Here is a 17,563-nt window from a genome sequence, read left to right on the forward strand (position 1 = left end):
CAAAGTTAAAAAATATTTAATTTCATGCATGGGGCGGGGGGAAAAGCATTTACAGCATTTTACAAAAGTACATTCGACAAGGTGTCCTGCTTTCCAAACCTGCAGTATTAGCTTCTGTTTCATACGGACAAATTCCTCCGAAGTAGAAATGATTTTAAAACACTTGCTGTACTGATACTATAGTGAGTATCTATGTGTTTCCAGGCAAGAGTACTATACCAGTGATAGCATCTGTGATCAGACTAATGAGAAAGCAGAAAGTTGCAAACGCGTTTCATTACACAACTTGGCCTCCTGAAGCATTTGCTAGCCCCAATCCTGCAAACACTTAAACATGTGAGTAACTTTAGGCACATGAGTGGTCTCATTTAATGGGATTACTTACATGTGTACAGTTACTCATGGAGCCAATCCAACAAAGCACTAAGCATATGCTTAACATAAAGCACATGTGTAGTTTCCGTTTTGCTGATTTGAGAACTGTGTAGCATGAGCGAGTACCCCACACTTGGAAAGTGTGGGTCTTTGTCACCCTCTACTGGCTGGTGCACAAAAGAGCATGAAAGTCTACTACTGCTGCTAATAGAGTTACTACTTCAGCTCAGGTAACAGCAACTCATGCATTTACCAGTGAAGGCAACAAGAGTTCTGATGGCCCACGTGGAGGGGTCATTATATTTACAGGATGAGGGCCTAGCCCACTGGATAAGGAAGAAGAACGCTGTTGCATTGACTGGGATTACAAAAATCCACGATGTGTCATTTTCAGTGAATAAACCATCGCTCTTTCATCGGAGTTGCCAGCAGTAAGATGTAGTGACCTGATTCACCTGCTTACTCCCTCCCTGGAGCAGGTGGGCGGGGAAAGGGCTGAGTCTTGACTCCCCTTCTTCCATTACTCTCTGGCCAGAGCAGCCATGCCAGCTTGGGTAGAAGTATTGTAGGGGTGGGCCCATAGAAATCACTGCCAGCTGGGAGCAAGGAGGAAGCAGGGGAAGAGATTGTGACTCAGCATCATGTCTCTGAGTCACACTGCCTCCTGGAGCTACTGCTGGGGGCACCAGCCTTTGTGCAGGGCTGTTTCTAAAGTCTGATTGTAGCCCTTGAAGAGGGGCTGGTTTGGAAAATACATCCACTGAGGCAGACAGATATGGAACAAAGAAGCTAGAGTAAAGGGGCCACATTCAGTTCTCAGTTATGAAGCATCTGACTGGATTCACAGCAGGATAATGGAGAACAGGATTTGCTCCCAACACATTTAAACACGGCTGTAGTTACAGTGTCTCAGTTCTGGTCCTTGCATGGACAGTCCGATCCTCTATTCCCAAACTCCACCCTGCATGGTGCTCTCTTTTCAAGTAAAGCCTAGTCTCCCAGCTCCGGTGTGATCACGACCTGCCCATCCAATAACCCTAACTGGACCAGTGCATATAGGGCAAGGTGGGACATACCATACTGCAGGAATGGTCAAGCACTGGACAGAGTGATGCATACAAATTTCAAGTCTCAGACCTTAACAAATACATTATTTCTAGCAAAACCCAGTAATCATTGGCTTAAATAGTCTCTCATAATGTTGTTTTTTTTCAAGAATAAAAAAAATATAGCCGTCTCTGCAGACTGAATCATACAAGGCTTCTGGTTCCAATTATGGCCTCAATCTTACCCTCCATGAGTCAGCTTTCTACATTCCAGACTCTGTTCTCTTATATACAACTTGCTGGCTAATGATATTTGGCCTGGTGTGAAGGAATTATACAGATTTATAGGCTACAGTATAAAGTCTGATGATATACAATATCACACTTGAGCCTTTTCCCTAGATAAGGAAAAAAATTACAATACATATACATGATACAGTATTGATAATATTCCAAAAAAAAAAAAAAAAAAGCAAGATTTGATATGAGCAAACTGCTTCTACTATACATTAGGTGAATGTACTTTCCAATACCTTACATGTAAAAAAATATACATGGAATCATATTACATTCTCTTTCCCTCATTCTATTTTATACAGCAAAACACTGCAAGGGCATTTAAAATAAGGGCAAAGGCACCTGAGGAGTGATTTACCAGACAGACACAGACAAGGGAAGGTAGAGGAAGGTCCCAATGACCAGGGCTGTGCATGCTTCAGGAGGGGCACTCTGATGAAATTCACTCCTGTGCAGGGCCATGCACCACATAAGCCCTACATGGAGTGAGGTGGTGAGAGAGCTTTGTGCTCTCCCTCTGTACAGGGGGCGGAGTTCGCCCCTTGTGGGTGTTGCCTTACATGCCATAGCTGCATTTAGAGTTAGATAACTTCTCCACTTGCAGAACTAAACTTAAGGGTAACACTGCATAAGAGATCCAGGATCAGGCCCTTGATACATCGCTCCTAGGAAAGTTACTGGCAGTTTCTGTTTGCACAAGGCCTGTAGGATTGAGCCCACTGGCATTCCTACATCTGAACCCCTGCCAGCCCCAGGACGCTAGCTAAGCTTTTGCGCTGCAGGACATCACCACCTCATGACACAGCCTGGTGACTGCAAACATCAAACAAAGAGGCATGACCAGGTTGCCCTGTGGCATCACAGTAGGATGTTTCGCCCACACAAAATCATTTAAGGAGGGCAGGAGAGAAAACTGCCCTCCAAGCCTAGGGATCTCTCTCAGTAGAAGCAGGGTGCACCTGCACAATTTGGCTACTGTCAGGGTAGTTCTTCTTAATGTTTTAAAAGCTCTCCCTTCGCCCTCACTATTTCTAAGCAGCCTCTCAGCAGCCTGCAGTGGAACGAGGGTCTGTCATCCCCTTCTTGGATGTGCACCCAGGTTCGTTCTCATAGGGCTCGGTCGAGCTGATCCATGCAGGTACATACATATGTGTCAGATGCCTCCTTCCATCCCCGCAGAGGAGTTGCTGAGGGGCTGCTCCTCCCCTTCCCACACAGGTGGGCAGAGACTTGACTCCACTCCCTGAAACACTACTGAGCCAACATGGAGGGGGAAGGCAACTGTGCCAGGAAAAGGGCTGGCACAGCTCACTTCCCTTATAGGGCAAGGAGTGATAGGGTGAGAATATATCCTGTTTTGGCTGGGACCGACCCTTTTTAAAGCCCTGTCGCAGCCATCCTGACTGACAAAAATGGGCATTTGTCCCATTTGCTCATCAACTTGAGTTGGGAGGGGGAAGGGCTTGGACGAGCAGTGACACCAGCCTTAGCCTCACCCGGGGGAGGGTTTTTTTTTGCGGGGGGGAGGAGGGGGGTCGGGTCTAGCCCCAGGCAATGTCTCGTTTTCCCTTTGAGAAATATGGTCACCCTAAGGCGGGACCAATTTGTGACTCTGCAACCTGCCATATGGGGCAACACATGTCTGAGTTACTCCAGAAGCAAAGTGCCAGTCAAAGCGCTGGGTCCTGGAATAGACTTGCAGGTAGAAAGGAAGCCTGGAGGAATTTGTTTAGAAACAGCATCTAGAAGGAGTTCCATGAACCTTGCAAACAGATCTTTAAAAGTAGGTCACATTCAGCCCTACCCATGCACGGCATCATATTGCTCATAGCTCAGCGCCTATGGTCAACATTACCCCACTGGCCCTTTGAGAGACCAAGAATCAAATCCAGATGGATTGGCTGGGAGTCAGATTTTGTTCTCAATTAATTAAAAAAGGGACTGAGGACAGTTTGTTTTTTAAAATCGGGCCAGCGAATGGGGAAATTGTCAGATTCAAAATAATTTAAAACATTTTTACATTTTCCTAATAATCCTTTAAACCCTTTCTTTATGGAAAGTCCTACTGACTATAACAGAGTAATAAAAGCACCTAGCAAATGGGACCCTGACCCATGACTGGAGCTCCTTAGTGGTATGGGAATATAAATAAATAATAATAATAATAATAATAATAAAGGCTTTTTGAGCCATCTGACAGAATTTAATAGAGAACTATGGGCTTGATCCCATGCCCGTTAAAGTTAACAGCACAACTCTCCTTGATTTCTGTGGTGTAGAATCAGGGCCTATATTTCTCCTGCAGAAGCCTCCAGAATGATATTCTCTGTTCAGTTCAATGGGCAGGATTCTTCTCTCACACCGGTGTCACTCCGGTGTAACTTCATTGACTTCTCTGGAGTTTGTTCCTGATAAGAATCAGGCTCTAGGAGCAGAGTCCTTCGTATGGATCCCCATTACATTTCTATAAAACCCAAAGCAGCTGCACCACTGTAGCGCTTTAGTGAAGACACTACTGGAGAGCTTCTCCCATTGGCGTAGTTAATCCACCTTGTAGCTATGTTAGTGGGAGAAGCTCTCCCATCAACCTACCGCTGCGTACATGTGGGTGGGGTAGGTCGGTATACCTACATCGCTCAGGGGTATGGACTTTTCACACCCCTGTATGATGTAGTTATGGCAATATAGGTCTGTAGTCTAGACCTGGCCTCAGGATGAAATATGCCCCTGCACACAGCACCTGCACAGAGTCTATTTATCACTGAAGTCCCACAAATGTTCCCTTTTGAGGCCTTGAGGCGCTCAGCCCTCGTGCTAGTCCTGTGTGCTGGGGTGAATTCCACCTCCCGCACAGCTTTTCTACACTTGATGCTCTAGGGCCTGATCCTACAAGGGACAGAGCTGAAGGCACTCGGCGCTCTGCAGGCTGGACCCTTCGTTAGCAGCACATTGGAACTGGTCACAGGTTGGCACAGCTAGGGATATGAGAAAACAGTTACTTACACCCTCACCTGTTCTGTTCCCATTAAAATCAGTGGATGCGGGGTGTGTGTGTGTTGCTGAGGGGCTGCTCCTCCCCCTCCCACACAGGTGGGCAGAGACTGGGCTCCACTCCCTAAACACTGCTGAGCCAACATGGAGGGGGAAGGCAACTGTGCCAGGAGAAGGGCTGGCACAGCTCACTTCCCTTATGGGGCAAGGAGTGATAGCGTGACCGTATGTCCTGTTTTGGCCAGGACAGACCCCTTTTTAAGCCCTGTCCCTGCCATCCTGACTGACAAAAATGGGCATTTGTCCTGTTTGCTCTTGTCAACTTGATCAGTTGGGGGGGGAGGCAGGGGTTGGGCAAGCAGCGACTGTTTCAGTGGGAACAGGATCAGGTGCTGAAGAACGAGCTTTTGCTATGCTGAGGGTGCCATTGACATCAGCATCATATAGACACACTTATCCGCTGAACAATGAATGAACACACAGAGGTCCTGTGGCCAGCTTCAGCGGTGAATAACCTACAGGGACCTTATTGTATCCAGAGAAGAAGAATGCCTTGCACTTACACTATTTTACAGGTACAAGAACACCAACTCAGCATGGCTGCATTGTAGTCACGTCCTTGACTGGATACCTTGTGCTGAATGAGGCTCACACTCGACTGTAACCACCTAAGGCACAAAATCTGAATCCTCCCCTCTGAAGAGCTGGAGATGTTGCTATGGACTTTGCCTCTCATCTCCACCCCCACAACAGGATTGCTTTCCCCCTTTGACCTGAACGACACACCTATGCCGATCATTCTTTGGTCCTGGGTTTGTTTCCCTTTGCTTCACGCCTGAATCCCTCTCGGTGTCTGTGAAGCTGTAAACGGAGACACTGCTGCTCCTCTGCTGAAGAGACGGCTTCCTTGTGGGATGTTGCCAGTGCTGCTTTCACGGCCAGCAGGGAGCACCAGAGTTCGTTCACATCATTCCTCTGAGGCGAGTGAGTTACTATTCCCAGCTCCTCCGCTACCAGACATCCACTCAATAACGGGGCGGGCGAGTTTGCCACTAGCATCGATGCCGATGTGTTCCAAGGATGATCCCCAATTCCGAACTCCCTCCAGCCCCAAACGTGGCGACAGCCACCCGTCTCCACAGTTAGATGGTCATAAGTGCAGCTTACAAAGGAAAACCGACACTGGACCCCTAGCTTGCAATGAGGAGTGAAGGATCCCAACCCAGGCTGAGGTCTGCATTTCAGAGTGCAAAGGTCTGTGGGTCTGTTTTTTAAACCCCCCACCCCCCATTTCCTTTTATCTTCCACCTGCATTTCCCCTAACCCGCCGCAAGGGACTAGAGGCTGCAGTTCATGAATGAATGTCTCAGTAGGTCCTCTGCTGTGGGCCTCCGCTTCTCCTCCACAAAGATCTGCTTGAGGAAATTGCGGCAGGAGTCCGAGACGCCGTCTGGGAGCTGGGGCTTGGTCGGCTGGGTGGCGATTTTGAAAATGGCCGCCATGGCTTCAAATTCTGCCCAGGGTGGCTTTTCTGTTAACATCTCCACCACAGTGCAGCCCACGCTCCTGCAATGGAGAACAGAGGATTAGAAAAAAGGAAAGACCAAGAGGATTAGAAAAAAAGACTTTCATCCAGCCATTGTCCTGGCTCATTCCCTGCCCCTAAACCTATCACCCAAAACTATTCCCTAGATGTGAAATTCCCTAAATTTAGGGCTATAAAGATATCACAGACAGATCGCTTTGGAAATGGAAGTCCTCTATTTAGGTGAAATTCATCCCAGTGCAAAGGGCCAGCACATTGTGCCGATGGGAGAGCTCTCTCCTGTTGGCATAGAGCGGTTACACGAGCGATCTTACAGCTGCATTGGTACAGCTGTGCCGCTGTAAACTCTCTAGTGTAGACATCGCCTAGGGCCCATTTTCAAAAATGACTTAGGAGCCTGAGCCTCATTGAAAGTCAACACTGAGAGGGAGCAATGCCTGAATACCTTTAAAAGTCAGAGCCAGACAGACTAAGGGTGAGATTTTTCTAATGTATGGACGTGCAGAGAGGTGCCCAGTGGGATTTTCAAAAGCGCCTAAATGGGTTAAATGAGAGTTAGGCACCTTTGAAAGCCATGCTAAGCACCTACCTGCAGCTTTAGATACCTAAATACCGTTGAAAACCAGGCCTTACGGGTCTCGCCCAAGGTCAAACAAAGACTCTGTGGCAGAGCAGAGACTTGAACCCAGCCATCTCCAATCCCAGGTTAGAACCCTAACCACTGGGCCATCCTTTCTTGCTGCAGAATTAAGGTCCCATTTGCCAGGGGGTTCCCCAGGGCCTTGCTGAACTGGTACATAGGTTTGTGCTGGTCCTCTTCACAGGGGTGAATTTCCCCCCTTAACGAAGGGAAGCATACAGGCCTGAAAGGGTATGTCTACACTGCACTTAGACACTTACAGCTGGCCTGTGCCAGCCGTCTCGGGCTCGGCTAAGGGGCTGTTTAATTGCGGTGTACATGTTTGGGCTCAGGTTGCAGCCCAAGCTCTAGGACCCTCCCACCTAGCAGCCTGACCTCTAGACCCTGCACTGTAGCAGAGCTCAGGCTGCAACCCTGAGCCCGGACATTCACACCGCAATTAAACAGCCCGTTAGCCCAAGCCAGTTGGCACAGGCCAGCTGCGGGTTTTTAATAGCAGTGCAGACATCCCCAAAGAGGGAGCCAACTCGCTGGGAATATTTTGTACCCATATTCGTTGGCAGCAGCCTATCTACCTTGAACATTATGTTTACTACCGAAGACATCTGCAGCCAAACAAGGCTTCGCTCCCTGTCTGGCTTCATCTCCCATTTGCTTCTGGGAAGGAGGAGTCCAGAAGAAGCAGCCTGAATAAAATAAAAGGGCAGAGGCAGGAAAAAGCAGGGCGGCTTCCCAGCCCTTGGGGTGGAATCCTAGCAGCGCGGCGTTTCCTCCGGCCTCATTTACGCCAGCTTGGCAACCTTGGCTCATAATCCGAATGAATAAAACGTAGCTGCGCTTCCCGCCTATCAGCTGGAACAGGTGGCAGCAAGGCTGTCTGCCAACGACTCCTCAGGCATTCTCCCCAGTGCGAAGCAGATACAATGGCTGGTTTCCACTGAGCCTGGCTGTTGGAAGAGTCAAGGGAATATGTGCTGTGCATACAGTATTGTTGTAGTTCATTCGGGTGATGACTATTATTCCAGCTGTTCAGCCTCGGGGCCCAATCCGGCAAAGCTCAAGTATCCAAAATGTTCAAGAGTCGCCACCAATTTTGGATGCCTCCCGTTTTGAGATCCCAGCGGCAAACCTCGACAGCCAGTTTTTCAGAGCTCCTGCAGTTCCCAGGGAGGGGAGGGTGCTCAGGGTTACTTAAAGGCAGATTCAAGGAATCTCCAAACTGGACGTCCAAAAAATTGGGGCACCCAAAATCAGCATCCACGTTGGAAATTTCCACAAGCAAGTAGGGATTTGGGGTGCTTCCATTTTCGGGTGTTCAGCCTGAAACACCATAAAGGAGCCTGACTTTCAGTAGGTGCTCAGCACCCACCCTCTGGAAATCAGACCCTTTTTAAGGTGTCTCAAGTTGAGCATCCAAAAAAATCACTAATCACTACTGAAAATCTTGGTAGTCAGTTCTAACTATAAGCACACTGTTCCAGCCACTAACCCACACTGTCTTGCAAATGCTAGTCATACTGGTTGGCCTTGGAAAATTAACCGCTGTAATTCTCGAAGCGATGAACGGATACAGGCTACATTAGAAAATTGCAATGCTGACCCACTGCAGTGGAGATTTTGCCCTGGGATTACTTTGTTTCTTACCACACGTCAGCTTTCCTTCCATAGCCTTCTCCACTGATCACCTCTGGGCTCATCCAGTACGGCGTTCCGGTGACCGATTTAATTCCCGTTCCAGACATGCAAATGGTCTGGATGCGTTTGCTGGCACCAAAATCTCCTAGTTTCACATTTCCAGCAGAATCTCGCAAAATGTTGGCACCTAAGGGTCAAGCACAAAAACCCAAGAGATAAAATTGCAACCAGGGCCAACGCAGCTCCAGCAAGGGAAGGCTCAGGCAAAGGGCCAGCATCTTCAGAGTTGGAAAAGACGACATTTAGCTACATGAAGGCAGTATGCTAGGGACCTTTTTTTTTCTTTTTTTTTTAACTGGAATTTTCAAAGAGGCCTGTCTCTTAGTTCCCTGAAAATCCCACCCAAAGCGCTTTACACACCTTGCATCAACTCCGAAGCACCCCTGGGAGACCGTAAATAATTACCAATCCCCAATTAAACAGGAAGATAAACTAAGTCACAGAAAAGGTACGGCCAGTATCTTCCAAAAGTGGCTTCTGATTTACGGCAACTCAGCACGAATGTCCATTATCTCAGGCCTGGAGCTGAGCTCTCAACTGCAAAAGGAGCCAACGGGGGCTCTCAAAACGAGTATTCCCGATTGGACACTCGTTATCTGGGGCACACACACCCCTCCCAAGTGAGAGGTCACTTTTGAAAATTCTGGCCTAAGCAACTTGTTCAAGACCATACTGCAGACCCAAGGCAGAGCCAGGGCTAGAAACCATGTGTCTTGGCCTCCAGAGCTGCACTCTGACCATAAGGCACAGAATCCTACTTAAGGTACTGCTAGATCAGAGCAGGAAGGTGATCTCACAGTGCATTCTACTTACCTTTAATATCCCTGTGGACAATCATATTGCTGTGTAAGTAGAAGACTCCCTGCAGAATCTGCCTGGTGTACTTCCGGGTGACGTTCTCGGTCAGAGCACCATATGCTTTCAATTGGTCCTTTATGGAACCCTATTGGCATATACACAAACCACAGGAGTGAATGATGCGTATTGTGTCATGTTGGCTTTTATATTTCTGCGACCGTTTTCTGAGAGACAAGGTGGGTGAGGTAATATCTTGTATCGGACCAACTTCTGCTGGTGAGAGAGACAAGCTTTTGGGCTACACAGAGCTCTTCTTCTTGATGTCTGGGAAATGTACTCAGAGTGGCAGCTAAATACAAGGTGGAACAGACCGTTTAGCGTAAAGAGTTCAAGGTTTTCTGGTTTATTTTCTGGTTTATAAAAAGCTTTACTGAATCTAACTGAGATATAAAAGAGGAATATATGAAATCAGAGACACTGATAAACATAATGGAGCAAGGATCATGCCTGAATTCCAATATCCCCATGGGACAGATGAGGAAGGGCAGTATTGTACATACAACCCTTGTTAACTCAGCATAGTTCTCTATCCCCCTCTTGTGGCTGGATCACATCATTGGTCAGCTTGTTTGTGGGAAATTCGTCTATATAAGCATGATCCCCTCCACCGCTTGAGCGAAAGGAACACGTCCATTAGTTTGGAGCTGACTCCGAGACTTCTACACATTGCCTAGACGCTGAAGTGGGACAAAGAGACACCTTCTCTTAGCATCACATTTCCCCGGGCTGGGGAAGCTCAGCTGGAGCTACTGACATCCACAGGCCTATATGGACAACCAGGTGTAACAACATCCCTGGTTGGATCACTGCCAGGACTGAGCCTAGGAACGCTGGATCTCAAAGCATGAGTTTTTACTGCTGAAGGTAATGAAGTAGGTGCTTTAGCTCAAGCAACAGGCGCTGAGGCTTTTAGGTCTACAGCTCCCTGGCTCAATTCTCCAGGTAAGCCAGCCAGAGTGGTTGTTCCATAGAGAAGATTTACGCTAAAGGAGCTATCCAACTACAGAACTCCAAATGCTGAGGAAGGATTCCACCCTGTCTGAGCGAAGCTCGTCCTGACCCGTTCTGTGGATAGACAGTCTCCAGGGCTGTCAGTCTGGCACTTTTCATCCACTGGGGAGCAGCAGGGGTTGTCTGGGTTCTCTGCTCGGTCTCCCACTGACATTCTTATTGTCCCTGACCTCATCCCCCTGTAGCCTGAACTTTTTCTCAGCCCTGGGTTCCTATTTTGCTCCTTCCCATTTTAAAGGGGGTGGCCAATGAAGTGCCAGTGGGACGAACCTATCAGGGGCCCTCCCGCCCTACAGCTGGGTATCATCTGGGGTTCTGTCAATGTCCTCTGATGGAAAATCTTTGGTTAGGCATTTGAGCCCTCCACTTCTCTGGATCTCAGTCTGTGGGGTGGGCGCTGGACATGAAGGATGCACTGAGGCAGGGCCCTTTTAAGGATCTCATCTTGTACTAGAATCAAATAGACCAGCCCCTTTCGCCCTCAGTTAATTTAAAGGAGGATGCGAGTTGTGTGTGTGCGGAAGACACGCCAACAATGGTTTAAATGGGTGAATTACAAACGGACAGGCTATCGACACTGGCTAGAGCCAGGCAGGGTGCGGAAGGTCCCGCACAAGCAGCTAGACCCCAGGCAGCCCTTGCCAAGCCAGCTGCATTAAATCAGAATCTCAGCCAGATGCAGCACTTCAGAGCTTGGGAGTTGGGCCTCTTCCACCAACAGTACAAAAAACGCAGAGCCCTGGGCTGATGTTGTGAAATAAAGCTGTTGCCGCAGAGTGAAAGTCAATCTTTATCTGGCCAGAGTGCTCGTTTATCGGAAGGAAAACAAACATTCCGATCCAGGAACAGGAAACAGCCCCGGCACAAACGCTGGCTTCCTGGCAGGTAACAGACATGGGCATGTTGTAGAACGAACAGCGAGGGGACTGATTACACTGCACTGGGCTTATCCTTTTGGTCCCACGCCTGAGGGATCAGAAAGAGCCTCCAGAAACAAATGGGTTCACGGGGCTGTGGTTAGAGAGAGGGGGGTCGTGCTAGGGGGCTAGTTCAAATTGTCGTTCATGTGGATCTGGTGGGGGATTTTCTACCAGGTTTGCCACATACCAAAGCTATGTGTGACTATATAATCGAATGGTCCCCTCTGGCCTTAAAAATCTATGAATAAACCATAGGTTTGCTCCCTCACAGTCTAGAGGACAAATCCAGAGATGATGTGTAAGAAGGTGTAAGTAACACAGGTGGGGCTGAGGGGGCCGGATCCTCAGCCAGTGTAAATCAGCACTGCTCTGTTTACACTAGCTGAAGCTCTGCTCCAGGTTTAACTTACGTTGCTGGTTTAACTTACGTGCTAAAGTAGTAAGAAAAGATGCAAGTTACATCCCCTGCGCCACCTAGCAGCACATTAAAACTTCTTGATTTTGCATTGCCCCTGGAGATATTTCATTCTACACGAACAGAGTCATGACCTGGTGACGTCCTGACATGAGAAAACAGCATCGCCACGAGATGACTTGGTCTCCAAGGACAGGATAATTAGTAACGTTGCGTTTTCAACGTGCACATATCAGAATAAATAAATAACTCGTGATAGCTGTGTGCGGATCGTACTACAATTAACCTTTCCCAGAGTGCTTTGTAATAAATAACTAGGGATGGGCCCAAGCCACAGAGATTAGATCCAGATCTGGATCCAATCCCAAATTCGGCCGTGTTCATATTCCAGGCTGTGTCACACAGATAGGGCCCTTCCGCAAAGTTCAAATCAGGATTTTGATTTGGCCCATTGTAGACAAGGGCCAGGCTGCGAAATTTGACTCCAAATCCAAACTTTGCCTGAGCTGGGAGGCGTTTGGATTCAGCTCTCTGGTTCAGGTCCATCTCTATAAATAACCACATGGGTTGGCTGCTGTCACACTTACCCCTGGCATGTATTCCACAAAGATAGACAACTTCCTCTCTTCCGGGTCCCGCAAGCAACCATAATACTGGACTATCCTGTCATGGCGAAGGGTCTTCAACAGCTGGATCTCACATTCTAAGGCATTTACCTCCTGCAACGATACAGAACGTTACACGATGAAAAGACAGACCTACGAACATCACATCACTGCAGAAATACTGCCACATTCAAGCTTATTCTCCTAGAGGGTTTCTGAAGCACTGATTATATCCCTAGCGTTGTACAAGACCCAAGAAGACAGATGGCTGCTCTCCCAAGGAGGTTATAGCCTAAAAGACAGACAGGATGCACTGGGAAAGGCAGAGAAGGGACTCTGCTTGGAATTGTTAGAGAGAGATGCAGGCAGGCAGGCAGATATTTACTTATTCCCTTGTTTCTGAAGGGCAACACCAAGCTTCCAGGGGGGGCGAGCATGAGGGAAAAGCAGAGGTTGGGCAAATGGGCTATCCAGAGATGGGAGTGGAGGGTGGTGAATGGAGCCCTGGGGCTGGCATCACAGAAGAGCAGAAAGGACAGGAGATGGCAAGAGATGAGACTGGCAACGCAGGCTGGGCTAACATCATGCAGGTCCTGGAAGGGAAGATGAGTGGTCACTGGATGATTTAGGCCATGGCAGGTGTCCATGGGCTCTGTGGGAAATCACAAACAGCTCTGAGCTGGGAGGGCCAGCACAGCACATACAGGACCTATGCACGGCATGCATGCATCGCCTAGTGGTGACATGGGGGACAACAGATGCCAGCAGACCCCATCTCAGGACCTCCATCCCACTCAGCAATATGGGAAGGGCAGGATGTTTGTGACCCACTCGCACCCAGTTGCTCTTCAGGAAGGCTCAGTCCAGCCCTCACACTCACCTTGCTGGTCTCTTGACTGTCTGGGTCAAAGGGCACCTGCTTCACTGACAGCTCCCTGCCAGTGTCTGCGTCGTAGCAGAGATAAACCTCTCCGAAGGCCCCTCTGCCAAGGAGCTTCCCCAACCTCCAGTTCACTGGCGCCTGCAGGGCTGTAGAAGGGACATCAATGGCACAGTCAGGACACAGCATAGGGGTCACCGGACCCTTTGCAATGCAGATCTAAATCTGCTATGCAATGAGTGGGGGCACACAGAGTGCATTAGCACCTACCACAAAGAGCGACACTTAGAGCCTGATTCCCATCCCATTCAGGCTGCTTTCACTCCACTGGCTTACCCGATTTACACCAGTGTAAGTGAGAGCAGGATTAGGCCCAAGGATGTACATTGATACAGTGCCTTCCCTCCTGCAAGGGCTGAGAATAATCTGCTGTGTAATGTTGGAGTCCCTTCCCTACCCCTCAGTGACGTGCAGCCACTGCTGGAGTGGAACACAAGCGATGGTTAACAGGGCACAGCACTGCTATGCGGCCATTCAGAGCAGGAAGTGGAGAATCATTTATCCCACTGTAGCTGCAGGTGGAATGTAATTGCCCAGGATGGAATTTGGCCAGAACACCCCTATCTTTATGGAAAGTGCCAGGAGATCTTAAATGACCATGAGCAGTCAGGGCTTTCTCTTGGAGCCGTCTCCCGGGAGCACAGCGCCCCTTAACATCATGCTGGGGCATTGGTTCTGTACTGACTCAGGACTGAGAGGGAAGTGCTATCTGCTGATCCACCCCAGCTCCTGAGTTCTCCTTGGAGGTTTCCCCTCCACCAGCTCCGCCTGACCATACTTAGAAGACAAGATCACAGCCTGAGATTCTAAACGGCAACCTGTTGAAATTCACTCACAGTTCCTGGACTTGCTGGGGGACGTGCTGAAAACCTGCAGTCCCTTGTCACAGTCGATCCACCATTTGGTCCTGTGCGCCTCGTACTGTAAGGTGAGGAGCTTGCTGTCCCCGTTGAAGCTCTTTGTTCTGCTGGAAGGGACAAGCTGAAACCGATTCTCCTGAGGGACGTAACTCCTTGGGAAAGTCCTTCGGCCTTGGTGAGGAAAGCAGGAGAATTACTGACAAGGACATGCAACGTCTTGTCTCTCGTCATACACTCAGACCCTGCCTGGATTCAAAGTGGCACCTGTTTCAATTGCTTTGCTATGGAGGTGTAAATTGCAGCATTGTGCTCTATCTGCCCCATTGAGACACTGCTGCAGTGTCCACACAGGGCAGCGAGAGCCCAGCCGTTCACTGCACTCTGCGATTCGCATCCCCGTAGGCCATGCTGCAGCACAGTGTAGACAAGTTCTTAGCTAAATGATGCACAACCCTGCGTGGGCAGTTTTAAGTTGATTAAAACCTTCGCCAAACTCGTCAAGGAATCAATTTAAAATAAATCAACATAAGCCAGATTTAAATCAAATTAAGTGTGTCCACACAGTGGTTTCACCAGCTATACAGGTTTAAAAAAAAAAAAAATCACAGCGCAACTTGGAGTCTAATTCCCAGCGTACACTCAAAGTTCTTTGAGGCAGGGCTGGAGCATCCACAGAGAAAAATTAGCAAGTGCTTAGCACCCACCAACAGCCAAGGCCCCCTCCTTCCCTCCCCACCCAGCGCCTCCCCTTGCACGCCACTAACAGCTGTTTCATGGCATGCAGGTTGGCTCCAGGAGGGAGGGGGGGAAGGAGCAGGGATGGGGCGCGCTCAGGGTAGGGGACGGGAAGAGGCGGGGCGGGGGCAGAGCAGGGGCAGGGCAGGGGTTTGGGGGAAGGGGTGGAGTGGGGGCGGCATCGAGCACCCCCTGGGTACAGGGGGAGTCGGCGCCTATGGAAAGGGTCATCTGAGAGAACGGGAGTTAGGGCATGTCTGCACAGTGCTTTAGTCCACGCCAGAAGGTACAAATTCTAACGCACACTAGCGCGTTGCACACTAAGTGGCCCATGTGGACCCTGCTAGCGTGCACTAAAAGTTCCCTAGTTTGTGTTAACATAGTCCCATTTCAAACAGTAACTGCATTAACACACACTAGGGAACTTACAATGTGTGCCAGCAGTGCCCACATGGGCCCAGAGCAGTTCAAGTGACTTGCCCGCGGTCACACAGGAAGCCTGTGGCAGAGCCAAGAACTGAAGCCAAGTTGCTCCTGTCCAGGCCAATGCCCTAGTCCTTGGCTTAGGCCATCAGTGAGCTTTTCCCCCAAGCCCGCATGAACCGATCAGTGTCTCACCGTCACTATAGTCCTTGCGGCTCTGGGAAAGGTGATATTGTCTGGGGAAGGTCCCACCTTTCCCAAATCGCTCACAAAACGGGATATCGAAATCTGACAGGAGAGAAAGAGAAAAGTCTCCGTTAGATCAACTCCGTGAGGAACTCCTGAAGCATTTCTCATTGGAAGTTCTGTTTTTCACTTGAAAATGCAATGGAGAGACCAGGCAGAAGACTGTTCATTCCCAAGATGGGACATGCTCCATGGCTCATTTCTGAAATCTGCCCATTGCGGACAGAAGGCTGGGGTCAAAGGGGACCAATCTTGGCCCCAAGAAGCCAACACAAGCTTTGCCGGTGACTTCAACAGGAGCAGGCTCTGGTCCACAATATTTAAAGAAAGGCTCAGCAGCCCAGTTTATTTTTACTTCTTCAGATGGTTTAGCCCCATCACAATTGCTCCTGCCTCTTTCTAAGCTAGACCTGGCTTTCTTGGAGCCATAACTTCTTGTATGTGACTGAGAAGAGCCATTGTTCTGCAATGGGGTACATTTTCTTACGTCTATGTCGCTTGTTTTCTTTTCTCACCTCTCTACTTTCCTCCTTCTTCCATTGTCCCTGGTTGCCTCCATGCCCTTTTCTCCCTGCTCGACCCCACACATTTTCCCAGTCTTTCCTAACCCCTTTGCCACTGTCCTAATCCACGCCACAGCCAGTTTCTCCACCTCGTTAGTTAGAGAGCAAGGAATTTACACAGAATTATGCTGGTTCTATTCAGGGTTATAAATCTCTCGCTTAGGAAACGAATGAACTTCCATACTGGATCAGACCAAGGTGTATCTAGTCCAGTATCCCATCGCTGACCGTGGCCAGTCCCAGATGCTTCAGAGGAAAGTGCAAGAACCCAGAGCAGGCAGATGTAGAATAATCTGCCCCTCATTAAGGGGTCATGCTGAGCCGTAAATGTTTGAGACTAGTTTAATTCCTGGAGCATGAGGTTTTAGATAATCAGAATAACACTAGAGAGAGAAAATTAGGTTAGATACAAGAGATTACATAGGGTAAAAGTGCTAAAATTTGAGTTAAAAGGAGATTGCATGAGAGAGAAAGGGATGGATGGATGGATAGGGATAGAAACATTAATAATGAGAAGTACAGGATGCCATCACTGGTAGCATAGAACAACATTAGATTAAAATATCTTCAATTCCCTCCCCCTCATCTTCACCTCCTGTTTTTCCCCTATCAAATCCTGACTAAACAGCTTATTCTGAAGGATTGTTTGTCTTAGCTCCGAGCCAGGAGCTGCTCCTTGGAGGCCATTCCTGGCATCGGCCTGACTTCAACATGATTTTACCATTACTCTAGCGCTAGGGCAGAGCACACAATGGCTGAAGTATGGGCAGCAAGAAAAGCAACAATGCCAGGTCAAGAGGTTAACGACAAGCCATGCGTGAGCGGTGATGCGGACTTGTGTTTTCAAGTGAAATGAATCCATTGCCACCAGGGACATATTAAAACTTCACTGCAAGTATTGACTTAAAGCTCAAGTTCCCTGGTTCGATCTCTAAGTGCTGCCTCAAGCCAAAAATGTGTTATCAGCCATCGGCAGATAGCCATGTGTCCATTTTTAGTAGCAAAAGTCATTACAGTACTATGAAGTTTCCATGACTTAACCACCTGGACATTTATGCTCAGTTGAGCATTAAGCTAAGATCCTTACAAGTTACCAATACACCTTTCCGTAATGGCATTGCCAATGTTACTGATTGTACCTCTTATTAATGCAAATGGAGAATTTTTTCCCCCTCTGCGGTATTTTGCAATCCAATAGCAACACAGGACATAAGAATCTGAAAGTGAGACTGATTAGAATCTGACTAGAAACAAAGATGAAACTGAGTAGCTTATTTTCTTCTTCCCAAATGAGAGAAAGGCAAGAAGTAAACAAATAGAACAAGGAGGACCCAATCCTGCAAGCACTTACTACTAGCATAGGGCCTGATTCGGATCTCAGATCAGCTTTACATTGG

General features: G+C 48.5%; 1 protein-coding gene across 11 annotated transcripts in view; it reads right to left on the reverse strand.

Moving 5' to 3' along the window:
- Positions 1-17,563, reverse strand: part of LOC101948589 (mitogen-activated protein kinase kinase kinase 3-like) — a 123,969-nt gene continuing 106,406 nt past the window's right edge. For all 11 annotated transcript variants that reach the window (XM_065582687.1, XM_042859644.2, XM_042859640.2 and 8 more), the window contains 7 exons: positions 15,553-15,645; positions 14,176-14,370; positions 13,280-13,428; positions 12,382-12,513; positions 9,404-9,533; positions 8,540-8,717; positions 1-6,275 (listed from right to left, as the gene is read on the reverse strand). In XM_065582687.1, the coding sequence (XP_065438759.1) occupies positions 6,047-6,275; positions 8,540-8,717; positions 9,404-9,533; positions 12,382-12,513; positions 13,280-13,428; positions 14,176-14,370; positions 15,553-15,645 (1,106 nt within the window). In that variant the 3' untranslated portion in view covers positions 1-6,046. The remainder of the gene's footprint in view (positions 6,276-8,539; positions 8,718-9,403; positions 9,534-12,381; positions 12,514-13,279; positions 13,429-14,175; positions 14,371-15,552; positions 15,646-17,563) is intronic.

This window comes from Chrysemys picta, chromosome 2 (genome assembly GCF_011386835.1).
Source record: "Chrysemys picta bellii isolate R12L10 chromosome 2, ASM1138683v2, whole genome shotgun sequence".
NCBI lineage: Eukaryota > Metazoa > Chordata > Testudines > Emydidae > Chrysemys > Chrysemys picta.